Here is a 26,852-nt window from a genome sequence, read left to right on the forward strand (position 1 = left end):
ATCGGGACTACCTAGCTCGCTTTACTGACCTCCTAAACAACCCAAAGAGGCAGAGGACAGACACCAATTTGAGTGTAAAAGACAGTTAAGTGCATGCATGTATATATATGCCCTGAGTAATGAGTGATATGTGCCTTCCTACACTGGATACAATGGCAGCTACACTGTTACCTTGTGAACATAGGACCATAGTGTTGGGGACTGAATGAATCATCAATGACATACAATCACAATCCTTTTATTTGATACTGCACTTAAATAACACATAAAACATGATTAGATTTCACACACAAGTACTGCTACTGCATTATTTACTTAAACTCACTTCACAAGGCCCTACATTATATATATATATATATATATATATATATATATATATATATATATATATATATATATATATATATATATATATATATATATATATATATATGTATATATATGTAGAGTTCACAGCACTCAACATCTCACATTAAATATCAGTCCCCCAAAAATATTCAAATTTAGAAGTATATCTTACATATATCTGAAAGTATTTACAAAAATACCTTTAAATAATAAATTATATAAACATACACCCCTAATATTTTGAGTTAAAGCTTCACACATGATTTAGATTTGGCACACATTTCATATCATCAATATCTCAGAAATATTGAAAATTATAAATGCAAACTTTAGGTGATAACAATCAGTAGACATGCATTCATTCAACTGTCCCTCCAAATGATTTTGATTCCATGTTAAAAATAACAGAAGAATTATATAACCATGCTTGGCAATGTTATAGGTATCAGAGATCAAAGATTCCTTGTGGAATTACTTTATAGGGGAAAACATGTAACCTGCAATCTTTGCACACACCCAAGGAGTCATGGAATATAAAAGAACACACACGCCTGCACACACACACACACACACACACACACACACACACACACACATATTCATATGGATTTCCATTTTGGCAATCAGTTGGTTCCTTAAAGTGTCACTAAAACTAAAATTGATAAAATGGTGATATTACTTTACATTATAATTAGGTATGAACCAAAAATATTCTTTCTTGTTATAAAAAAAGTCAAATTATGTACTTCTCTTTTTCTGAAATTTTCAATGTGAAAGTAATAATCAATGACTGCCATTTGTTGCAAACACTTCTAAATACAAATTTAACCAAAACAAAAATTTCACTTTTTGTGGCAATACTGCTCTGCCACAGCTGCTCTGGTGTTACAAGGAGGGAGGGGGGAAACATCTAGCTCCTGATATTGTTCAATACTTTCCCCAACCTATTGTATTATTCTTTATATAAAGACTTTTATTATTAAATCAGTTAACTCGCTGTCATCAGCCCCCCTGTGCAAGACCACTTTCACAGTATCCAGCTTTTTGTTGTGGCCGTCCATGGTGTGGCGGCATGAGCTGCAGGTGTATGAGGTAGTCAGCCTCTCTTCTTACCACTGTAATAAACAGTAATGTAAAATTGCTGTTTCATTCACAATATGCCCAAGGGGAATATTTTTTTGGGACAACATCCGTCAATGTAAGAAAAAAAATCAACATTGCCTTGGTGTTGGAACTGACCTGATGACCTTTTTGAGTCTTTCAGATGCTGGCATCTTCAAATGACAGGACTGCTGCCTGATCAAAGGTCATACCTGTAAACTTAGGTTTTTACAGATTTTGCTGAGACATGGTATTTGCGAAGTCTTGTGTCAAACCCCATTGGATAGAGCTTCAGGGAACATACTTGTGACATTCACTAATTCGTTGATAGTGTGATGATGTCACAGTGGAGTCATGGACTGCCATGAAGCCTTTCTCAAAATGCATACAACATTCTTACACTTGTGATATTTTCATAGCCTCCTCCTGCAAAGCTTTATCAAGTAGTCACTGCCTCGGATGCATTTTCCTACACAAAAAATAAAATTTTATGCACATACTTCATGCATTCAAAATTGTCAAAATGGTATGAGAACAAAAATCCCCATGAACAAAGTAAACACACCAGATATGCAATATCATGTAACAGAGTGATTCACCACACTACCCACAAGTAATGCTTTTCTAGAACAAGGGATAATTTTCAGGAACTTTTGGGTCCTCCCTCTTAGATGATAGATTACACTGCAGCATTACAAAGCAGTAACAAAATGTATTAAATACACAAACAAACAAATAAGTCAAACACAGATAAATACTACATACATTAAGTACTAGAGTAAATAAGTAAACATAAAAGTAATAAATGCTTGTCATCAGTGTCTTGTAAAGGTTGCATAAAAAAAAGTGGCAGTGATGGATTCCTGGTGGTGGAAATTGTTAAGGATATTTGCTTTCATTAGTATAAGTAGCATGAACTATCCATTTTCCACTAGCATGATACTGACATATAATATATCAATAGCATGAATACCAATAGGGGAATTTATTAATACTAGAGGAGGGGTTACAGTTAAATTATCATATAAAGTACATGATATATTGTAGCCTATTGTATTGATGTATTTTTTCACAAATACTGACTTCAATTAATAACTACTATAATTATCCCAAACATCACCATGCACTCATCAGACTACATATGGGATACAGGCTACACCCTTTTAATACTTTAGCTTCATTTGTATGATTGTACAACTGCATCTAGAAAATTTTAATTGTATTTACCTTTTCTTTTTCATTTCACTGCTATTAATCTTGTGATTATCACTCCTGCTTGGCCTCAACAACCTTGTCGCTGTCTGGCGGCTTTACTGCCGGGAGATCTCCGTCCACAACTTGATCCTTGGTCCTCACAAAACGCATTTTGGTGTAATCATCAATCACTGCAGTTGCTCTGCTCTTCTTCAGCTTGACTTCGGCCTGGAGGCAAAGTTATCACAACATAAATAATCCTATCTATAAATGGTAGAATGGTTTTAAGGGCAATTTATGACTGACAGGATTATGAAAATATAAAATTATGGGACAGTAGAAAATTAAATTTGAAAATTATGTTGGTGTAGCATTAAACGTGGAATATTTATTTGTCTTGCTAGTTTCAGCCTTTTTATATCTCACTTTACTATATTATCTCATTGCCTGGCACTGACACCCTTAAAACAGAAGGTATGGAGGCATGAGTATCGATATGATATGCCTCACATAATAGGTACTTGAGTTGTCACCAGTGGCCACCACCATTTACAATTACAGTAAACCCTCGATATAATGGACCCGCTTATAACGGATTTCGGATATAACGGACAAGGTCAGAGGGTCAGAAATCCACAGAGACCAACCGAGAATAGGCTTTGAACCACCCGCTTCCGGTATCTACAATAGTTTATGCTGGCCACCTGAGCCTCCTCCCTTTATCTGCTGCCCCATCCTTCAGTTACCGTAGTCTTTTCAGCCCACCTGATGAAATATTTTCCTCTTCGTGGTCTCCATTCAAATGAAAAATGTATTTTTACCAGAAGAAAGGCTTATGCATCAATCCAGCAGGACGTAAATGTAATGGAAAATAGCCAGGTGTTTGTGAGTATTGGTACTGACACAAATTAAAGGGGTCGAGGGGGGCTAAGCCCCCTGTTAAGTAGGTTGGGTTACGTTATGTTTGGTTAGTAAATTTATTCGGCATGCGCTGTGGGGCGAGCAAATACACAACAAGGGGCAGTGTGGGGTGTGGGGCAGTGGAAACACGCTGCGGAGGATGGGACACGTCGGCGGCACAAGCCGGTGTTGCGAGAAATACCTCCTCCCAAAAATAAGTCGCTCTGCTGTCCACCACACATCCGCACTGGGGGAATACACGGCAGGAAAAGCATTAATTTGCCTGGTTTTGTTCTAGTTTGTCCACCTGTGATCTTTGTGAGCAGTGAGTGAAATGTAGAAACTGTAAGCAAGTTGAACATCTCTCTCTGCGAGTTATTTTGCGGCTGCAGCTGCAGGATGCGGTGGGTGTAGCACAGGCATTGAAAAGTCAATCATTTAATGATTTGTGACAGAAACAGTTAACAGATTATTTCATAACTACCCCTAAAAAATTTTGTCTGAAAGTGTGGGATTGCCGCACTTGTGTAAATTTTACTCATACCCGTCACAATACGGCCCCCACGCCTGGCAGCCTCAGTGCCTCGCAGTCCATCATAAAGTGTGCTGTGTGGTTATACAGACAACATGCACACATCATACACAATAAAGTATATATAAATACCTACGTTTATAAGGTTCGTCAGTACTATTTTACGGTTTTATTATTTTTTATTTATTTTCGCCGCTTATAATGGACTAAGGTTCCCCCCAATTAGTCTGTTATATCAAGGGTTTACTGTATTCAGCCCTGAGTAGGGGGGTCAACACAGCAACTTGTCCTTGCTTCTGTAAAAAGCTGAGGCATAGTACCATGACATTTAATTTAAATAATCAAAGTATTTCTTTATAAAGAATAATGCTCACTTTGACCTGACATCTGATATGATACTGGTAAAGAAAAATTACACAAAGTTTCTTTCTTTCACCAATCTGCTAAAAAAATGAATTCCTTAAAAGTTTGATTTCTACTAATATGTATTTTAATCATGTACTTAGATGACTGTGTCAGCCTGCTTTGGATGGGGGTCAAATAATAAAAAAAGTGTCATGTGAGATCCAACAGATCTTGGCTTGCAGAAGAGTAGCAACTACACAAGTCAGTAGAGCATGATCTCAGGAGGTACTATTTGTACACTCAAAGGATAGTAGTGAGTACAAAGAACATGACAACTGAAGTAGTCAGAGGTCTCTATAATGGCAGGGTTCTACAATAGCATCCTCCATCTGCCTGCTTCAGACACTGAGTTTATTGTCCTTATTGTACTCTTCTTGAGCAGACAAATAGTGCATGCACCATGACAAGTCGATGTCTAGTCTTACAAAGGACAGTGTGACCCCACGCACTCTTAAATGTAAGTAGCCAAGAAGCCTCAAAACAACACTGATGTGTTAATCAGTGTGTTATGACTGGGGTGACAATTAGGCCATCATAACACATTCTAAGCAGCTAATGGGGAGCTCCTTGCACACCATATATGGTAATGATGACAAACCAATAAAAGTGCTACGGCTGGTTGTTTTTTGTGTCCTGTGTGTGGCGCATTAGCAGGCAGAAGAAGCACAACACTGCACTGAGGATGCTCTGGTAGCAGCACAGAACATATGCAACAGCACAATGCTATTTAAGGGGTAATGCTGTCATTCATGTAAATGTTGCAGATTTGTTATGGAGGATACTTACTATTTTTAATTCACAATTGAAGTGAGCATAGGGAGGACCAAGGGTACTTACTTACATGCCTTTGTATTTACATACACACTAACTCTTACATGCCCATGAACAATCTCTTGAGATTCCTTTTTGTCTCCTAGAACCAAATGATGTATCTGTTCTCAGACTTCTGCCTTTAAACTTTTCAGTCAACTTTGTGACACAGACTATAAATAATGCATAGTAAGTTTAGCAATGCCTTAGGGATAATTCTAATAATCATATTGAAGAATTCAGTCATAGCAGCCAAGAAAACTAACTGACTTACCTTGCCAAGGATAAGATTTATGTACTGAGCAATGCAGTGCATGATGATTATGAGGCCATGATAAAGGTACCCAATGGAGTGCCAGTAATGGAGGGTTGTATCCACACGCAGCAGTAAGAAGGCCATGCCCATGTAGGCAAAGTTCTGCATCTTTACAAACCATGCAAACCAATCGTACACACACTGTCCCTGAAAATATCAAGAAAGAAATTTAATTACAGTGAAAAAAAATATGTATCAAGTTATAATTATCTTACTTTCAATAATCTGATTTCTAAAACATGAAACTTATTAGTAAACAAGAGTGAAGGGTTATTATAATATTGAACCAAGCGATAGAAGAGTAAAACAATATCAATTCAACCCTTTCAATACGGTGACGCAGATGTCGGCGTCACAGTATGGAAAGGGTTAAGAGGAAATGGAAAAGGATTAATCCTCTTCTAAACCTCTTCATCTTGCATCACATATTGAAAGGGTTAACAAAACCATGAACTACATTTCAAAGCAGTTAGTGAAATATGTACAACATTGTAGAAAGTTCTACTCACAGTGGTACCAAGTTTCTTCCGGACTAAGCGATCATAATAATCTTCTACAGCAAGGATGAAGGGCACCGTCAGCATTGAGAGGTAGTAACCTGAGTGCACTCCGTGCCAATATGCAGATGCTAACATCGTCAATGCCTCTCTGTTACATAAAATTAAATAACCTTATTAAAGTATATTTTTAAATATTCAGCAAGAAAGTTTTGTTTACTTTGCATTAGTTTGATTGTTAATTAGTCTGGATTAGAAATTACTTTATATGCATGCATTCATGAATCTGTGCACACAACCACACACACAAAAATAATATCTCAGTATCTCAATATCAAAATATCTAAAACCTTATATCTGACACACCTCAAATAACCATATTTTTATGGCAATATTGTAAACTTACTTCACTGGCCGTGCCAACTTCAAACGTTTGTAGACAAAGTTTGCCAGCCAATACTGGACCGTCATGTTCCAACACCTCATTCCTGCACGCACTGTTGGGGTGAAATCCGCTCCATATTCATCAATGTTGTGTACCGTTTTGAAATTGTACTCAATTTTTCCCTTTTCTCCAGACCTGAAATAAAGTACTGAATAAATATGGGAGTTTTCTCTAGATTGAACAGAGTTGTTGAAACACACTGAGTTTTCAAAATGAGATCCAGGAGGAATGCAATTTTGATGATCAATTGCTAAGTGTCCTAAGGATGAAAATTGCCAAAATGGTGACATTACTTTATATGTAAAAAAATCTAATTGGTTCTGAGCCAACACCATAATTCATTATTTGTGGATATAAAAATCTGAGTTGGTGCTGCTCGCTCAATGTGTCCAGCACACGTCAGTGATGAGTACTTAGTGCTGACGGATGTGATGTGTTGGTAATTAGCCACTGAGCATCTGCCCCTGACACCCACACTCTCCGCTGTTCTTAGAGTAGGTGTGATATCCCATTAGGGTATTAGCAGAGCTGGGATTCTGTAGAAAAATCTACCTTTTCAGAAATCTACCGATCGGTATAGATTCTTAAAACTCTATAATTATATAATAAAAATGCTTTAAAGGCCCATAACACACTTTTAAGTTATTTCTCTTATTTGAATAGAAGTAAATTAGAGTCTTTTAATACCTTTTTAAGTTCAAAATACATAACTTATTTAATAAATGAATTTCTCCTCAAAAATAAACATCAAACTGAAAAAGTTAAATTTAAACAAACTAGACAATACAGCATTATTTATTAACTTTCACAAAATAAATTTCTTAAAAAATTACAATTGAAGCAGTCTTGAGGAATGTCTTGAACTGCCACTTAAAACACTCTAAAACATTGACTGCCAATCATGCGATCGATCCCAAATGTCAATCGGTAGTCCCAGCTCTGGGTATTAGCAAATGAAGCTGAGGTTTTCTTATTTGCATTTAAATACTTAACTTTTATATCATTGGTCAGGAGCAGACTACTAGTGAAATGGAGCAATAGACTAGATGATTATCAGAGAGAATCAGTAAGCAAGGGATTGCTGAGAGGGCATGCCAGACCAAAAAAAGTTTGAGTGGCTTCTGCTGTGGCCACCCATTTGCAGGAAGTTTCCGAGAAGAAACAGCTCTGTAGATATAGATAGATAGAAAGACAATTCATGAAACAAATTCTATAAGTAAATATTGATCAATGCATATACTCACAATTGTTCCATGTGTTCGTATTTGGTAGGTCCTCGGCCAGGTTTGGGCTCACAGACAGTGGGGTAAGCTCCCAGGCCCGCCATGATGCACACACACTCAGAGAGGACAAACCCAGCATAGATGCGCATACGGAAGTTGAAGAAAACTGGAGTCATGTACCATATTCGATAGAAGAAGCCGTAATCGCTGAATATTTCCTTACTTTCTGCAAACTAAGAAAACAACATTACTAAAATACACTGCAGTTATTAGCTATATACAGTCATCCCGCACAACAAAGCTCGTGCATGGCAAAATTGTTTCATTGGAAAAAAAGGAGGTTAGGTCCCAGGGTAAATGTGTAGTTTTGCTCTGCCACCTCAGAATACCATTTCTGCTTTCATATTATTGTTAAGGGATAGAAATTCATGTTCATTATATAAAATATGAAGGGGTAAATAGTTAAACACTAATTTTTAAGTTCACAAATGTGACTGTAACCTAACAAAATAATCTATAGCCACTAAAATAGTAACCTATCATCGCTAATTACCCAAGAACTATTTATAAACTTACAGGAATTTACAAATCCATCAAGTTACTTACAGACAGTGGGAAGAAGTAGCCGGACACAAGGAAGGCCACAGCATACAGTGGCACCACCCAGACCCTATTCAGCATGGCTTTTAGGCAGTCCAAGCCATTTTTCTCTGGAGTGCCATGCAGCATGTCAGTGTACACCCGGTATTTATAGTATGGACCTGAAAGATAAGTCATAGGTAACTGTCGTAGCTTCATTATAGTAAAAGCCCAAATACCACACTAATGCAAACCCAATCACACAAAATTATGACGACAAATTACTTTTTATGTATATTTAAGTTCAATCATTTTGTCTTTCAAAATGTAATGCAATTATAAAAAGAAATTGCATCATAAAAACAGAATATGAATCAACTATCAAATCATGAAGCTAAAAATTCATCATATTTTTGTAGTCAACAAATTCATTCCTGTTTCCTCAGTAATGAGTCTTTCTAACAAATAGTAAGCTCTTTTTTTTACTTTTACCTTAAGGTGCTGCCTGTCATGTGTTTGACAACATCCTTAACCTAACCTAACTGTAACTCACAGTCATCATATTTGTGTACTCAATAATTTCAGATAAGCTTCCTCAGTAATGAAACTTTCTATTTATCAAAGTGAGCTCTTTCTTTGTTGATAATTACTATACAGTGCTGGCTGTCATGTGTTTGAAGATACCCAAAACCTAACCTAACAATAACTTAGCCATCTTATTTGTGAATGCAGTAAATTCATATATGTTGGGAAAGAGGTGCCATGAAGAAGTTGACAAAGAAGACTCATGAATGGCAATGGAAGAAAAAACAAGAGGACACGAGTTAAAATTTTAAAAAAGCTTAGATGCCAAAAATAGTCAGGAAATTTTGTTTCCCATTAGCATATCATACAGCAGTGTCAAAGTCGAGATTAGGTTCAAGTGAGGAGCATTTGCAAGCTTAACGATAAATTTGGAAAATATTGATTAAGCATGACTCAAAATCTGTAAATTATAAATATACACACCCACTCACACCCACACATGATACCCTTAATGTAAACTTACCTGTGAGAACACCAATGTAACAAAATGCATAATGACAAATGTCCATGGGGGAGGGTTCTACTTCCTCATGCCGTAGTTCCATTTCCAACTGAGCTTTTTTATCCTTATCCTCTTCCTTTTTCAGTTCTCCTCGCTTTTTCCAAGTGTCATGAACTTCAAAGCAAATTCCAATCAACTGAAAGGTAAAAGTACAATTACTCATACAAATCAGGATTTATTGATGCAGAAGATAATAAAATAAAGATAATAGTATTTTATGCTGATGCAATTAATGATTTTGAATACTTATTTTTTTTAAAGTTACACACACACATTTATTCCTTGACATATTGAATTATGCTTCAGACAAAAGAAGGTATCACATACTTTTAGAGTAATCATCATCTGAACAGCATTTGTGTGCGGAGGAGTCATGGTCAGCCCAATATAGTGACTTAGTCGGCAGAACAGCAAGTATCCAAAGCTAAACCAGAAGCTCACAACGTGGCACAAGCTGGAAAAAAATATGTAATTGATGAAAATATTAATAATAAACATGAAAGCTGAGTCAGATTACTACTAAAATTTATTTCTTCTCACCTTTTCATAATCTTCTTTTACTAATTCATTCTGACATATGTATAAGGTACTTCATTTCATCAGTCCTGGCAAACAAGGTGCTAAGGCTGTGGGTTCAGGGGTGTCATTCTTCGTCATCATAAAATGGGCGTAATTCTGGAGATTTATCACAGGCACAAAGACCAGCTACAGGTGATACAGCTCAGAACAAGTAGTTTTTTTATGATCTAGGGAAATTCCGTGAACTTTATTAGGTATCTTAGCCATTTTTTATCCAACATTTTATATGATTTTGCCAACTCATTATTCGTATATCTATGCGGCTGTCTGTCCATCTATGTCCATGCACGTTTATTGCAGTTTCTCCTATGTAAAAATAGAAAAGATAAAACATGTGGTGAGGTTTGGATGCCATCAAACATACTGGGAAGATCATAACTCTAATCACTGCCCTCCTTACCTCTTATATACAAAAGAATTAGTATTATAATTTCTCTAATATATAGAAACACCCAAGATAAGACACGTGATGAAGTTAGGGTACTGTCAAACATATTGGGATGATCAAAACTCCAGTCACTGGTTTTACTTTTTCCTCCTTAACTTATAGATACAAACCAAAGAATTAATGCTACCGGTATAGTTTCTTTCATAGCTAAATTTAGTCAAGATAAGATATATAAGATGGCAAGGCTGGGATACCTGTCAAACATAAAGGGAAGATCAAACCCACATCATTGGCTTTACTTTTTCCTCTTTACTTCAAGATTAGATACAAACCAAAGAATTAATATTACAGTTTCTCTAATATAAAAATAAACAAGATAAGACATGCAATGAGGTTAGGATGCTGTCAAATATAGTGGGAAGATCAAACCCACATCATTGCCTTTACTTTTTCCTCTTTACGTCTTAGGTATGAGGAGAATAATTATTAATGTTATAGTTTCTCTGACATTATTTTACATTGTTCCCTATCTCACAGCGGTACTTCTCACACTTCTCATTGGTTAGATGTCATTATTCTATCCATTTTGAACCCCATATATATGTGTTGCAAACTGCAAGAAACGTCGCTAGCAATTTTTGAAAAAGTTAGTGGGTTTCTTGTGGGCGCCTCGGGACACATAGGAGGGTTGAGGGGGGCGGAGCACCTCCCGTCAGGGAAGTCGAGGGGGGCGAATCTCCCCTGTTAGCTAGGTTACATCAAGTTAGGTTGGGGTAGTTTAAATGTATTTGACACACTGTGTGAGGCGACCCACTACGCGGGCCGGTGTTGCAAGAAATTTATCCTCGCAAAAATAAGTCGCTCTGCTGTCCACCATGCATGCGCACTAGGGGAATACACAGCAGGAAAAACATTAATTTGCCTGGTTTTGTTCTAGTTTGTCCACTTGTGATCTATGAGCAGCGAGTGAAATATAGAAACAGTAATCAAGTTCAATTTCTCTGTGAGATATTTAGCGTTGGCAGCGACGGATGCACAACAGGCATAAGAACATAGGGAAACTGCAAGAGGCCGAGTGGCCTACACAGGGCAGCTCCAGAATCCCCCCCACTACTCACTATGGGTGAGGTGCAGTTTCAGGGATTACAGGTAGAGGCTTGATCCTCATTTACCTTCGGTACAGGCGTACGCTCCAGTACCCTCTCTCCTTATTGCACCCACACCTCACTGCCACCTGTCATCCTCGTCCATGTAGTTATCCAGTCTACTCTTAAAACAAGCTATCGTCCCTGCACTAACTATGTGATTGCCGAGTCTATTCCATTCCCCCACCTCCCTATTACTAAACCAATGCTTGCCTATATCTCTCCTAAATCTATACTTTTCTAATTCAAATCCATTACTGCGTGTTCTATCCTGCTGGCTAATTCTGAATACTTTACTTATATCGCCTTTGTTGTAACCCTTGACCCATTTGAATACTTCTATCAGATCTCCCCGCACTCTTCGTCTTTCTAGCGAATGTAAGTTTAGCTGTTTCAGCCTATTTTGATATGGGAGGTTCCTCAGCCCCTGAATCATCATGGTCATCCTCCTCTGAACTGATTCTAGCAAGTTGATGTCCATTCTGTAGTGTGGGCACCAAAACTGGACAGCATAATCTAAGTGTGGCCTAACTAACGCTAAATAGAGTCTGAGGATGACCTCTGCACTCCTGTTGGTTACCGTCCTGTTAATAAAGCCTAATACCCTGTTAGCCCTATACCTTACACTAATACATTGCTTCCTTAGTTTTAGGTCAGAGTTCACTAACACTCCCAAATCCCTTTCACACTCTGATCTGCCTATCGCTGTGGAGTCTAAACTATACCCGTGTAATGCTTGTTCCTACTCTAAGTACGCTACACTTGGTGATGTTAAAATTCATCTGCCATTTTTCTGACCGAGCTGACAGTTTGTTGAGATCCTCCTGCAGTGCTCTAGCATCCTCCCCTGTCCTAATAGTGTGTCCTATTTTGGTGTCATCTGCAAATTTACCTATGTCACTAGTTATCCCATTGTCTATGTCATTGATGTAGATAATGAATAAAAGCGGGCCTAAAACTGAACCTTGAGGAACCCCACTGGTAACATTACCCCATTCAGATTTTTTACCGTTAATGGTAACCCTCTGTTTCCTGTCGCTAATCCACGCCTAAATCCAATCAAATACCTAAATACCTTCCCTCTTATCCCATGAGCCCTGACTTTGTTCAACAGTCTCTGGTGAGGTACCTTAACGAAGGCCTTACTAAAATCAAGATAAACTACATCATAGCTCTCATCATTGTCAGCTGCCTCGTCTAATCTATTGTAAAAGGAAAAAAGATTAGTGAGGCATGACTTTCCTTTAATAAACCCATGCTGTGAGTCGTGAATTAAATTATGTCAGTCAATATGGTCCCTAATACTATCAGCTATTATTGACTCAATCATTTTACCTATAACTGACGTCAAACTAATCGGCCTATAGTTTTCCATAGAAGATTTGTCTCCCTTCTTATATATTGGAATAACGTGCACCTGCCTCTATGAAACAGGCACCACCCCTGTGTCTAGCAACTTCCTAAATACTTCTGTTAACTGCCCACTTATTTCAGTTTCACATTCCTTTATTACCCTGGGGAAAAGTTCATCTTCTCCCCTGTATATCTGTTCTCCCTGAGGTATATCATCTAATCTTTCTTTCATTGAAACGTCTCATTTTATTTGTGATTTAATGATTTGCGGCAGAAACAGTTATCAAATTCGTTCAAAACACACCTAAATCTACCAGAAAAAAATATCCTCTTCACGAATAGTGAGACAGGGAACAATGTAAAAATTTAGTGTTTCTCTAATACAAATATACACACGATAAGACAAGGGGCGAGGTTAGGATACTGTCAAACATGGAGGGAAGATCAAACCCACATCATTACCATTACTCTCTCCTCCTTACCTCTTAGACACGAACTGAAGAATTGCGATGTTGACAGCAGTGAGGAAGAGAGGGTGCAAGGTGTGCCAGCCTGAGACAGCCACAATCACCGCTCCTCCCACCACTGTGCCGACACATTTCTTTATTTCGAGGTTTTCTATCCTCCTGTACACGTGCCCGAAGCCTATGGACGCCAGTAAGAGGGCCAAATACACGATATCGTCCACCTTCATCCTCACTCTGGCTCTGCTCTTGGTACGTACTGCACAGATAAACACACCACCATATATTCACTTTTACCTTTAATAGCCAAAAAAATCTAATATACAATGATAATAGGATGCTATGGATTTATCAAGAAGAGGGAATGGTTAGTTATGCATGTAAATCTATCTTGTATGTATATATAGTAAGCCCGTAGTCGCTTTCTCTCCCTCTTCCTTCCTGTATTTCACAACTGGGGATTTACAGGCATTCTAGTCGCTCACTTTCTTCTTTCTCTATGCATCCTTTTTTTACTTCTATATGGGTGGGGTTGAGGTTTCTGACAGCTCTCACCTCTCTCTCATCCACCTCCATAGCTTCGCATTTCCTAAGAGCTAGGCGATCTCACTTTCTTCTTTCCCTATATATCCTTTCATATGGGTGGGGTTGAGGTTTCTGACAGCTGTTATCTCTCATCCACCTCTACGTATTTCCTTTCCCTGTCCTATACCTCCACCTCCATCAATCTTCTCTCTATAATTCTCTCTTCTTTGCAACTGTGGTCATATAACATTGGTCTTTTATACTTTCTTTTTTTCGGTACCTTCTTCGGCGTATGTAAGCTTCAATTTTGTTCTTCCATTCCCTGGTTTTCATTAATAATTTTTCTCACTCCTCAAGTCGGCCAACGATCTATCCCAGCATTTCTATTTTCTCAGCTATATTCAACTTTCTCTTTCTCTTGCGCTTTCTTCAATCAGTCTATTTTCAACGTTTCCATTTGTTCTCTTATGTAGGCTACCTCTAAAAGTGTAATCCTGCACAGGGAGCCACAAGTCAAATTGAAAAATCCTCTCTCTCTCAATACACACACACACATTGGAGTGGGTTGGAAATAAGTCGATATAAAAATGCAAAAGGAGAGAAAGGGGACAGAAATTAGTCATGAAAGGTAAGCCAATGAAAAAAGCTGGAAGTAAACACCGAGTAATAATAATATTGGGCATGAAACAGGAGAAAGGTAAAGCAGGAAGGAGTACAAAAAGAAAAGGAAGCAAATGCAAGATAAAATAAAAAGAGGGATACGATCACATCTCCTCCCATCTTAATTTTCATTCTGGACAGCTTTCCCAAACCGTCTTTCTCTCCAATCTTGACACTTCCTATAAGGCCACATTGTCCATCTGTTGACTATATTTGTAGATCTTCATTAGTATGGCCACCTATTATATCCATTACAGAGATTCTTACCAGTCATCTCTCACTTCATTTCAATTGGGATAGCTGGGGAAGGTTACTTTCTCAGGGGTGGTGTCCCTGCCCACAAGGATATATTTTACTATCCCTATTTAGTTTATATGCCAAACTATAGTCACCATACACGTGTGTAGTCTAGAAGCCCCATCTCTCTTCCAGCTGTCACACCAAGATGAATTAATACAGGTGAGGATTGTGAGGACAAGGTATGCACTGTTTAATATGGTTGGTGGATATGTAAGGGACTCTTGAGTCAGAATCAAGAGAAAAAAAGGCCACAATGATAGTAAATGTATTGAGATGGGAGTGGCTGTTCAAGAATTAAGTATGGAATGAATGGGAACAGAATAGCAGCAAGAATGACACTAAATGCAACAATAGAAGTTCTGTGGGGACAGATGCTGCATATTTAGGAAAAGGCCCATGACAGTTGCCGATACAAAGATAAGACTGTAACGAATGGAGGGTTCATGACTGGCACAAAAGGTGTATTTGGAATGTATGGTGTAGCAGATGAGGTAAGAACTGCATAATCTTGGCAGTACTTGCCACTGCAATCCTATATTTTCTGAACGAGTTTTCTACAATTTAGATTTGGGGATAAATAAAGGAGTAATAAAAAATCTGTTTCCTTCAAATAATTCTTACAAAGAATCACTCATCTCCATCATCATCATCATCTTCCTCATTGTTAATCTGGAAGTATCTCAACTCATACATGTCCTTGGCCGTGGGGGGAGCCACCACTCTCAGCCAGTCACGGAGATTGTTCTTCTTCAGGTACTTCTTGGTGAGGTACTTCAGGTATCTGAAACAGTAATTCATAATCAAAGAGCTGGCACTTCAAATGCAGTTTAGGGTAGTGAAACAGGCAAAAAAAAAAAAAAAAAAAAAAAAAAAAAAAAAGGGGGGGGGGGGGTTTTGGCATACTGAAATTCACTATCGTTGAACTAAAAACCCATGCACCTTAGGGGCCAGAAATTTCAGCTTGCCCTGAGTACTTTTAGTGGTGGGAATTTCCATTCTCTGCTTTCACATCACAATTTGTATAGGTATAGTCGTTCCACGAGAATCTGGCGGGCGGGGTGGCGGCGGCTGTGGGGTCAGCTAAGCCCCGCACCTGCCACATACTCTCAATACTTCTCACTTCCTCTCATGTCAGCTATTTACTACCTTTAAATGAATTAAATTAAATAACTGGATAATCCAATAAGGTCATGTAGTGTTAAGATTGTTTAGTTTTTAGGATAATAACAAAGATTTTGTGTAAATACCAGGACACTTGACAACGTTGTATTCCAACGTTGTCAAGTGTCCTGGTATTTACACAAAATATTTGTTATTATCCTAAAAACAAAATCTGAATACTATATGACCTTATTCGATTATTCAATTACTTAATTAAATTCATTTAAAGGTAGTAAATATCTGACACATGAGAGGAAGAGGGAGTTGTTGAGTGTGTGTGGCAAGGCACGGGGCGGTGCTGACCTTGGCTGACCCCCCAGCCGCCACCTCCTGCCCGCCAGATTCTCGTGGAAATACTATAGTAATTATTGAAATTATAAGGGTGACAGCAACACTAGCCCAACATTTCGCATCTCCCAGTAATTCACCACAATACCATACATAAATAAGATTTATTCCACATACCTTTTGGAGAAGGCAATGTCAGCATTAAGGGTGATCTTGTGCTTGTTCCTCTCCAGTGATACTTGGTTAGAGAAGTTGTTGGTCTTGCCATTCACCTTGATACGCTGCTGGAGGAACGTCTCCTATTGGGAATAGTAAAAGCAGTACTGTAGGGAAGGTCACCCTACTAGTACTCAGTTAGGGAAGGTCACCCTAACTGTGCCCATTATTAGGACAAGGTGCGTACAAATTATCTTACATATAACTAAAAGTATGAAAGTAATTGCATAACATTTTTACCACAACTTACAAAGTCGGCCGCATTCATGATGCCATCTTCCACAGGTTGACGGCAGTCAATGTGGAACTTGAGCTGCAACTTCTTGCCTTTGCGGCCTTTGCCCTTCAAGCCTTTCCCTTTCTTAGCAGGGACTTGAGGCTTCTTACTGCCAGTCTTGGCCTGGGGCCGCTTTGCTGGAGCCTTAGCCTGAGGAAGAAGTTATCAAGGTAAAATCATGGCTGGTTTCAAGGTGAGCAAATAAATAACTGTTTATGATCAGTAAGTGGGTGATGAGTTTGTCTGCAGTGCCACTGCCTATGAAGGGTAAAAAGCATCATGTCAGATTTTTGTCAGATCCTAAACTAAAATTTCACTACTTTTAACACTTGCGCACCATAAGTTTCTGTTCCACTCGCCATGCATTTCTCAGGCCATACCGGCCCTTTTTTTGCCGCCGCGATACTCTACATTCCCGGACATATTTTACCCTCACAGATATATCGTATTCCAATAAATTTGGTATCAATGGCTTCATAAAGACTTGTACTAGAAAATGCACAAATAAAAATAGAGGAAAATATATATATAAACAATACAAACCCATTTCAAGTCTCCGTATACAATATTGTAGACAATAAATCCGAAGTACCAACTCTTCCCCACTCGCTAGCTCGAAATTTTGCGGGCCAACTTTTTTTTTAGCTGAATATATGTTTCGAAGCAGAATCTAGTGAGGATTCTTACGGTGTCCTCAAAATCCTTATACGCCTATTTGTTCCCGACTTACACCGAAAAAAAAACTATTTTTTCCTCTCTCGTCAGAGTAGGATAATAAATAAAAATTGCTCCACGCTCCTCATCTTCGCTCCTTAGAAAGGTTGCCATATGTTATCATTAAGAAACTTATCCCAACAAATGACGCTCCCAAATTTGATGCACTTCCACCAAAAACTTAATTTTTAATAATTTTTAAAACTTTTAAGACGCATTTCGCGTCATCGTGCGCCTGGACCTTTTACCCTTGATGACCAAAATGCGTCATCGTGCACGAGAGGGTTAACTTGAGAAAACATCTTCATAATAAAGGCTCTAATAAAAAGGTTATTGTTCAATGAGTAGTTCAAAGAAATTCAACCATCTGCAAGTGCTCTCAGGCCTGCCATACCTCAATGATTGAAAAATCCCCTGGAAAAGGCTTTGCCCTCACAATACCCAGTTGAGAAAAAGTACAATCCCTCCAAAGCCCATGAGGAAGGCAGACCTGGGCACCACCTGAAGTTTGCAATAACTCATCTGCTATATTCATTTTCTGCATGGCAACACCAACCTCAAACAGTAATTCAAGCCAGGGTTGGGTCCAAGTACATGTACTTGTACTTGGTGTAAAAATTCAATGGTACTTGTACTTGACCCGTGGGCTTTGACTATGGGAAAGCCGAGGAGTGGCCAATAAATGGCACCATTACAATGCATTTTGAGACTAAGAAAGTTGCATGGAACGTATATCAGAGTACTCCTCTCATAACCATAAAGCCGTTAAAAATATTTATATTCAAACTCCATTCTTTTTGGGTGGTGTTTGTTACAAAATAAACAGTCTCGTGACACGTGGCATCTACCCGAGTCGCTTGTTGTCTACTTTAGAGAATTTGACAAGTGATTACTATATGGATAGCTAATTCAGTCTGTCATGACCTTACAGCACCACCTATGACAAATAAGCCCACCTCAAGATCAATCACCCACCACAATGACCCAGGGCATGCATGGTGGGTTGCTCTATGCCGCCACCGCCTACAATTAGCTCGAATTAGGCGTTTTGAGCCGAGCCCCATACGGGGTCCACTGTTACAGCGGACCGACTCGCGGGAGCCCAAAAATGGGTCCGCCTACGCTGCTGGGTTAAGACCCAAAGTAATTGAAAAAATACTAAGTACATTCAAGTACATTATATATATTTTATCAATTTATATACTGTATATAGATGCTAGTGAACTTTTTGATGATACTATTCGGAAAATATGTACATTGAGGGTTATGATATTGTAGTGTAATATTATTGTCTCATATGTATCTACGAAAACTAACTTTCGTGCTTTACAAATCTGTGACGAACTTTTTTTTATCATATAAAGTACTTGTACTTAAATACAATGACATATACTTGAACTTGGATTAAGTACATAGCAATGCATAAGATTTAGAAAAAAAAAAAAAAAAAACTCCCATTTCTACCAATGACAATTTTGGGAAAATTTGATTTTTTAAAAGGCTATTTCTACTATGATAATTGCTCTACATGGGAACAATTACTATAGCACAAGAACCATGTTAAGGCCAATGAAGTATAGCGATATTGTATAAAGAATCATTAGTTTGCGGAATATAAATTTTCAACTTCCAGTCACAATTTCCCCCTAAAAATTCAGACACACCATAATTCAGTCACTTTTTACATTACGGTTCGAGGCTTACAAGTCTAGGCATGGTTTTGGTGTTGGTTTCATCGAAATTAGTTAAAAAAAAATGGTGGAGAAATTGAAATGCAATGGTACATAACCTACACTTTGAGATACGGCCAGGTAAAGTTTTGAATGCGCAACAATCAAACATAGCGAAGTGATATGGCATTTATCCTTTCATTTACTTGTAATATATAAAAAGATATGTCTTCATGTTCAGTCAAAGGGCATACGCAGCTGAGGAATTTTTTTGTTTTTCATTTTTGATCGATTTTCAGTTTTCAACAGGCCGGCCCCCTTAACCTGGTAGCAGCGACGGGCCAAATTTGTGCCATGATATAAACCCCCCAAAATAGATGACATAATCTGATCACAAATGCTTTGATATATATTATGAAATGGTTTGTGTGAAGGGTGATTTTTTTCTCATTTTTCTCGCTTGGAGGGACCATTAAGAAACATGATCCCCACTGCTTCCAGGTTTAGTGGACCCAACCCTGATTCAAAGTATTTAAACAAAGTAACAATTGAAACCAATCCTACAGGGGAATGATTTACGAAAGCACATTTCACAACAGCCCATGACTTATTTTTCGTTGATTTTTATTAAAACGCCACTTATTCCCACGAGGGTTGGAGGTTACAATTAAATAAAGTCCATTTCCAAGGCAAGATTATACCATTCCATTGCTTAATATATACTGTGTTCATTTACTAAACTATACCTTACCCTAGTTTAAATACACGCCGCCATGTGGAATATAAATACTATTCCACTTCTTACCACGAGGGTTGGAGGTTACAATTGGAGTCCATTTCCAAGGCAAGATTATACCATCCGACTGTTTAATATATACTTGATGGCTCATTTACCGTACTACACCTTTCCCCAGTTTGAATATACGCAGCCATGTGAAATAAAAGTACTATTCCAATTCTTCCCACGAGGGTTAGAGGTTGCAATAGAAGTCCATTTCCAAGGCAAGCTTATACCATTCCATTATTTAATATATATGGCTGACTCATTTACCGTACTCCGCCTTTCCCCAGTTTAAATATACGCCGCCAGGTCAAATTAAAGTTCTATTATTATTAACCCAGACAAGAGTACCCTGCCGCCACCCATTCCCATCACACCACGTGGAACACTTTTAATATGTATCTAGACCGCTCAAAAGCCCACATACCCAGAACTAAATCCCCCTGGTTCAGACGTAACGTATTTTATCAATGAATTAGGTCCTATGAGCTTCCTACTGGGATAAAAGTAAGGAAAGGTGAGCAGCACGTACCGTCGTCATGGCTGTCCGGCGTCTTGAGAGGGAAAGGAAGGTAGCCGCGCAGTGTTGCCGGATTATCGTACTCAGAGCATCGTATTATTTTTGGTTTCTGAGCCACAACTAGTACAAAGAACACCACTTATTAACAATTTAAACGATAATTATAAGTGAATCTAGGTCTTGGAGTGGAGGAGACAGTTATTTGGGTTGGATGTTGGTATATGTAGGAGGCTAAGTACGACAATCTGGCAACGTTAGGCCAGCGTCAGCTCCAGCCACCACACCCTTTCGCCTCATCCACATTATCTATATTGGTCGATTATTAGATTATTTTACATTTATTAAGCTTTCTGCATTCTTCTAAACTCGTTATTTGTTGTATTTCTATATTTTCTGTAAGAGTTTCACCTCATTTAGTGACACATATTGTACCGTTCCCCCCCTTTTTTTGTTTTTAGTATGATTAAAACTTAAAACTAATTATGCACGATATTTATCCACATCACCACATTTAGCATAGGAAATGACGGGACAGAGTGTATTATTAGACTCTCGCTGTACGGCATCTAAAAAAAAATAATAATAAAATGGTGACATGTACACCTTATTATATACTTCTGGTGTGTGTGAGTTTCCCTTCATTAACAAAACTCGAAAATAAATACCCATGATAGTTACACACCCCATTACACCCAGAACATAACATGAGAGAAGAAAATAATGGGTAAAAATGCAGCCCACGGCACTACATGACCCACCCCAAACTTGGTGTGTAGGCCTACTTAGACTTTTAACCTGACAACCACATTAAATCGCCGCATATTTCCGTGTAGGTCTCGTTAAGCATTACATTTTTCCCCAAAAACACATGTATTGACAAGGCCAATGAAAGGGGCGCGGAAGGGCGAGAGAGACTGGGAGTGCGCAGACGTCAGCAGAGGCCTCCATTTTTGTTTAGATATTTAATTTCGGCCTTACTTATACGGGAAATGTAAGTAAATAACCCCCTCTTCTTAATTCACCACGTCTCTAAACACCCCGTGAACCCTTTGGACGGTAATACTCCCCGGTGACGGGTGCGGGAGGGCCAAAAGGAGGTGATTATATTTGTGATGGTGGTGTAGTCATCGATCGACCTGACTCAAGGGCTGAAACAACTGTCAAAATCTGCCGCACTTGACCTCCCCAGCAGCCTCCCGTCCAGCAGCAAGACATGTGAGGTCCTGCGGGGGTGAACTGTAAAGCCCCCGGTGTTACATATGTGAGGCGTGGATGTGGTGGGGTGGATGAAAGTGGGTGTGGGTGGAAGACAGACCTAATAATATACCCTTCTGGTGGACGTGATTCTCTGTTCATGTTGCAAGGAACTCGGGTTTTGGAAATGGTGATACTGGTGAGGGGTTACGATGTTGGTGCTTTAATGCGTTCCTTGACTCAGTGTTAATTACGTGTATTAAGAGTGGGCGGGGGCGTGAACCGTGGGTGTGGGTGGGTGTGGGTGGATGGCCGAGTACCCTTCATGTGGGTGTGATTCTCCAGCCATGTTGCAAGGGACTCAAAAGGTTTTCGGAATTGGACTCCTTGTGGGGGATTACAGTGCTGTTCTTTTATGGTTTCCTTGTCCCAGTGTAATTTACTTGTATGTATGACAGGTGCTGGCTGGCCCCTCAGGAACTCATGCCAGGTTCTTCATAAAGTCAGTCTAGGGTATTTTCATAGTGTCTGGCTTCATCCATAAGCTTGGAGTTGCTTTAGATTGCACTTTCTTGTCTTGGTTGTCTGAATATTTTTTTATTTTCCTCCAAAATGTTGTCCTACTTGGTGACCCCATACAGGCTGTGGCAAACTGTTTCCTCCTGCTTGGTGGATATCCCTGAGTACTTGCAGTGTAATTACTTGGGGTTTGCACTGGGGATACTTGGGCAAAACACAATCATTAGGAGTTATATATACCTGCTATAGCATACTAACTCAGTCAATTAAAGTAGTGCTGCCAGTCTGTAAAATACAGAAAAATTAGGAAATTAAATGTATGTAGTTATATATATACATTCAATCACTAACTGAATACCAAATTATGCTCTGATGAGCAGGAGTGTGCTGGCTGCTGGTAGACTAGCCTTGTGTAAAAGTTGTATAGTCTGTCCAAATTAACTTGGCCAATTTGCACCAAGAAGCCCCTCCCCCATACTGGCTAAGCTCTGCCCCCCTTTCACCTGATTGGGTGTTCATGACATCATGCATTGTGTCAGTGACACATACCAAATATATATGATTGAGATAATCTAGCTAGTTTCATGATTAAAAAATAATTTAATTGAATAATGGCACTCTACTTTAACAATCAATGACATCACCTAAGAAACAAAGTACAATAATAATACTGCCAGTTTTCAAGGGAGAACGGGCCATTCAAAAGAAGCGATGTAGTAGCATTGAAGGCGATAGTAGGCTACCTATAAAGTAATGCACACTTTTCATCATTATTTCCTACCTGAAATTGACCTCTCTTTTGGCTACTTTTTACTTTTGTGGGAGCGGCGAGTAGTGGATTTTAATTTTTTTTCGTACTCTTTTTGTTGCCCTTGAGCTGCATCCTTTGATGTAAAAAAAAAAAAAAAGCTCATTCACATAGACATACTAAATAAAATCACATAAAAAGTATCTTCTACAGTAACTTCATACAGGTAGGAATCATTGTATTAAGGAATAAATCTTGTGTTTGTGGCTTGGAGGGACGGGTGTGTACGCTCGGCGCAACATCAGGTGACGGAGAGCGCGGCAGACGACGCACCCGTCCCTCCAAGCCACAGATACAAAACTTATTCCTTAATACAATGATTCCTACCTTCATGAAGTTACTGTAGAAGATACTTTTTATGTGATTATATTTAGTATGCCTATGTGAATGAGCTATGTAGGAAACAATGACGGAAAGTGTGCATTACTTTATAGGTAGCCTTCTATTACCTTCAATGCTACTACATCGCTTGTATTGAAGGGCCCGTTCTCCCTTGAAAACTGGCAGTATTATTATTGTACTTTGTTTCTTAGGTAATGTCATTGATTGTTAGAGTACCGTTATTCAATTAAATTACGAATATTTTTTAATCATGAAACTACCTAGATTATCTCAATCATATATATTTGGTACATGTTATCAAAACAATGCATGATGTCATAAACAGGCAATCAGGTGAAAGGGAGGCAGAGCTTAGCCAGTATGGGGAAGGGGCTTCTCAGTGCAAATTGGCCAAGTTAATTTGGGCAAACTATAGATTGTCACTACAATCCTTTTAAAGCAGTCTAGCTGTTTTATTGCTTAATTTATAAGGGAGGGTCTTGACTGAGCAGTGCTCGGTGAACAAAGGCAGTATTGTGTAATTATTTGCTGATCAGCTTGGCAATGTCATGTATTTATATACTTGGCAAATTTGGAAAATTGGTAATTAACAGTGACCTATCACCACATAATTAGTTAAGATCAATTAATCAATCAGTGGAGACAAACTATGCCATGGGGCACGTTGCCTCGCCCACCCTGCGACACCAAATCTGGGGTCCCTCTATTAAAGTCTCCATGCAGATCCCCTTCCCATCCTGAGTATAACTATAGCTGAGAACTATATATAAACTAACATAACCTCTCCTAAACCTAACAGATAATAACCTATCATTGTAAAATAGTGATGGCAGGACATTGGCCAATGCTACGCACACTTGGTAATTAGCCACTCTGCAGTTCGTTTCTCTGTTTAATCTTTACAATTATAGTCTTGGAAAATGTTGACATATTCGCAATGGACTTCAGGATTTTTTTTCTAAATCCAGCATATGAAGATTGCTATAAAGATGAATAGTTTGTGTCATGGATCAAGTTATGGTAAGCCATAGACATTTGTTTTACAATCATCCTCTAGGGGTGTGGGTGTGTTGCTTGTATGTTGCAACTCAACAATCTCATGGTCATTGTGTAGAATTACTACATGCCTTTTTACTTTATCTTCTTGCAAGTTACCAATGCCAATAATCATGAGGCATAAATCTTTGTGCATTTAGTGGCATTCTAGAGTCTGTACAGTATAGCTGGTACCTGGCACCCCTTTTGAAAGGTATTCGCCCCTTAACAAGGGTGTCAGGAAGCCCCACTTCTCCCAATGTTGCCAAGTTTGCTGTAAGCATTTGGGTTCCTCCAGACTCATACTCTTTACTATATGAGAATTTTTGCTCACTCTTGCATGGCTGTATTCTTTGGTCTCTGCTTCAGATATTTCTAATGATTTTATTTGTGTGTCAATTATTCGTGGAAAATCAACACCAGCGGTAGTCTGTCCCCTAAACCTTTTGAATGTGGAGGGTCACCTGCAAAGTGAATTAAGTACATTCCTTTTTTTTTATAAATTAAAGATATAAAATAAACTAATATTCACATTTTTTTCATTTAAAAAACTGTTGGGTCAAGGTAGTAGGGATCAAAACCCAACCTACATTTACATATGTTTCTATGGAAAAAATGGGTTCATTATTCAACAGTTTCACTACTCAGCTACTTTCTTTAGGAATCGAGCCCAGTCAAGTAGCTGAGGTTGTCTGTATACATTAACAGTAAGCTCTTGAGTAGACAGAACTATGGCGAAGGCTTTGCTTACTGAATCGCTAACTTAAGAGAGTAGCCATCCCCCCACCCCATCCCAATATAAAGCAATCAGGTAACATTTTTACATACAGGAATAAGGTGTAATTCAAGTATTGGAGGACCTTTTGGTAGGATACAGTGGTGTTAAGAGGGTTCTGAATAGGCAGACTTAAGCCACATTAATGTTTTTGCCACCTGAAAAGACTGGTATCAAGTTTGTTTGCTTTGGTGGCCTGGGCCCATATTTATAAAGAAATTAGGTGTTTGACTTGCGTCTCGTCTCAGAGGCGATTTTTCACTATAACTGGGGCTCCAGCCGCCACGGGTAGTGGGGAACATAAAGTTGCCAACAACGGCGAGATCAGTTATCTCATATGAAAAGTAATAGGTAAGAATACCTTAATATGGTGAAAGTATTGAATAGAAGTACATCATATCCATTATAATAGGGTTTTGCAAGGCCATAGTGAGCGTTTGAATGTAAAACGATTTTGATGAGGCATGCTGGCTGTTGGCAACATTTGGCAATGTTTACATTTGAAGGTCGATGCCTCAGACGAAGACCCAGGATTTATGCCTACCCGGGACCAACTTTAGCTACTCGCGCCACGTCTCAGATTAACACCCAGGATATAGGACTCCACAGGGCCAGTTTGGGCTCTTAATATTAAGACGAGCCTGAGACGAAGTGTTAGCTTTATAAGTATGGGCCCTGGTATGCTACCTAATCTTCTTGCCAGTACTAGGATCAAATGGAGTTATGGCATTAGTGCAAATATTTTTGTTCTTGATGTCATAGAGTGTGCTGGATTTGAACTGAACTTAGCACACACCAAGCACATGGAAGCCCCAGCATTTGTTCTTTAAAAGACTTTCTGTTTGTCATGAAGGCTCAGTCATCAATTTCATCCCCTTCCCTCCTGAAAAAGCCTTGGTTCCATGAGCAGGGATGATGGCACACGATATTCACTTAAATCACTTCAAAAGTGAACAACACTTTGTCGCTCACAAGCGAGTGACTGAGAGATGCATATGGTGGCGGATGTAAGACTGAGACAGTGACTTGGCTTCCTGGCTTGATTTAGACAAAATCCATGTAATGTATCACAAGGCAGGAAATAGACAGCACATTGATGACTGAAGACTACTTTTACAGACTTATTTCTCAATATTTCACAATGGGAAGCTTGCATGTTGAGTTTAGATCTTCAATAGATGGCACACTGCTGACATAGAAGTGTAATTTTTTTTGCATTTGGAAGTATTGTTTTAACTATACAGTTTCTCCTTCTGGTTGAACTCCAGCCTTGCTCTATGGTGGGCCAAAGGAATGCCTTGTCTAAAGGTCTATTGAGAATTAGATCATCGCATCATTGGGAAGTTTGGACACAAATTTACATAGTTACATCACTGAGAGACATTTTGTAGGTGTTTGGATTATTTCTAAGATATTTAATTTATCACAGGTCAACCGAAGGAGGTGCGGCTGCAGCAGGGGGGGCTGCCCCTGGGGGTGATGCACCTGCAGGAGAAAATGGCGAAATTGTCGGTGGTCCTCGTGGGCCACAGCAGGTTGCAGCACAGAAACGAATGCAACAAACACAAGCACAAGTGGATGAGGTATGGAATTATGTTTAGTCACATGTGAGCAGTGCTTATTGGAAATGCCAATTTGGTGGGTACATGAGTATGATTTCTTATCGTGGCAAGATGTGTGAGGGTACGTGTGGTATTTATC

General features: G+C 38.8%; 3 protein-coding genes across 16 annotated transcripts in view; 1 reads left to right on the plus strand and 2 right to left on the minus strand.

Annotated features, from left to right (window-relative positions):
• Positions 1-1,070: 1,070 nt before the first annotated feature.
• Positions 1,071-13,779, minus strand: LOC127010045 (lysophospholipid acyltransferase 7-like). Of its 4 annotated transcripts, XR_007762826.1 has the most exons (11): positions 13,385-13,779; positions 9,765-9,891; positions 9,399-9,573; positions 8,378-8,532; positions 7,793-8,004; positions 6,510-6,683; positions 6,116-6,254; positions 5,565-5,753; positions 2,678-2,871; positions 1,588-1,663; positions 1,071-1,463 (listed from the first exon to the last, which is right to left on the minus strand). XR_007762826.1 is itself a non-coding variant. In XM_050883768.1 (10 exons), the coding sequence occupies exons 1-9, from the start codon at positions 13,594-13,596 to the stop codon at positions 2,716-2,718; spliced, it is 1,539 nt and encodes a 512-aa protein (XP_050739725.1). In that variant the 5' UTR covers positions 13,597-13,779; the 3' UTR covers positions 1,071-1,663; positions 2,678-2,715. The 4 variants fall into 4 exon arrangements, 2 of the variants coding, with proteins under 2 accessions (XP_050739725.1, XP_050739721.1); XR_007762825.1 differs by having other exon boundaries at positions 1,588-2,871; positions 13,385-13,777; XM_050883768.1 differs by having other exon boundaries at positions 1,071-1,663.
• A 1,661-nt stretch (positions 13,780-15,440) lies between these two features.
• On the minus strand, positions 15,441-20,657 carry LOC127010075 (60S ribosomal protein L22-like). Its single transcript, XM_050883894.1, has 4 exons — positions 20,491-20,657; positions 16,767-16,943; positions 16,478-16,599; positions 15,441-15,632 (listed from the first exon to the last, which is right to left on the minus strand). The coding sequence occupies exons 1-4, from the start codon at positions 20,497-20,499 to the stop codon at positions 15,479-15,481; spliced, it is 462 nt and encodes a 153-aa protein (XP_050739851.1). The 5' UTR covers positions 20,500-20,657; the 3' UTR covers positions 15,441-15,478.
• A 644-nt stretch (positions 20,658-21,301) lies between these two features.
• Positions 21,302-26,852, plus strand: part of LOC127010052 (neuronal synaptobrevin-like) — a 32,227-nt gene continuing 26,676 nt past the window's right edge. For 10 of the 11 annotated variants that reach the window (XR_007762832.1, XM_050883821.1, XM_050883832.1 and 7 more), the window contains exons 1-2: positions 21,302-21,469; positions 26,581-26,734. Coding sequence is in view for 10 of the 11 variants with exons in the window: in XM_050883821.1 (XP_050739778.1) it covers positions 21,468-21,469; positions 26,581-26,734 (156 nt within the window). In the remaining variant the exon portion in view is untranslated. Of the gene's footprint in view, positions 21,470-21,489; positions 21,694-26,580; positions 26,735-26,852 lie in introns of those variants that run through there. The other variant, XM_050883810.1, reaches the window with a different exon arrangement.

The sequence above is a fragment of the Eriocheir sinensis genome, chromosome 4 (assembly GCF_024679095.1).
Source record: "Eriocheir sinensis breed Jianghai 21 chromosome 4, ASM2467909v1, whole genome shotgun sequence".
In the NCBI taxonomy this organism is placed as follows: domain Eukaryota; kingdom Metazoa; phylum Arthropoda; class Malacostraca; order Decapoda; family Varunidae; genus Eriocheir; species Eriocheir sinensis.

Excerpts from the sequence above, each read along its gene's own strand:
- LOC127010045 (XM_050883768.1), bottom strand. The coding sequence starts at position 13,596 with ATGAAGGTGGACGATATCGTGTATTTGGCCCTCTTACTGGCGTCCATA. Across the intron at positions 8,005-8,377 it reads GCTACTTCTTCCCACTGTCT|TTTGCAGAAAGTAAGGAAAT; the intron begins GTAAGTAACTTG and ends TTGTTTTCTTAG. Across the intron at positions 5,754-6,115 it reads GGAAGAAACTTGGTACCACT|GGACAGTGTGTGTACGATTG; the intron begins GTGAGTAGAACT and ends TGATATTTTCAG.
- LOC127010075 (XM_050883894.1), bottom strand. Across the intron at positions 16,600-16,766 it reads TCATGAATGCGGCCGACTTT|GAGACGTTCCTCCAGCAGCG; the intron begins GTAAGTTGTGGT and ends TATTCCCAATAG. Across the intron at positions 15,633-16,477 it reads GACATTGCCTTCTCCAAAAG|ATACCTGAAGTACCTCACCA; the intron begins GTATGTGGAATA and ends TTACTGTTTCAG.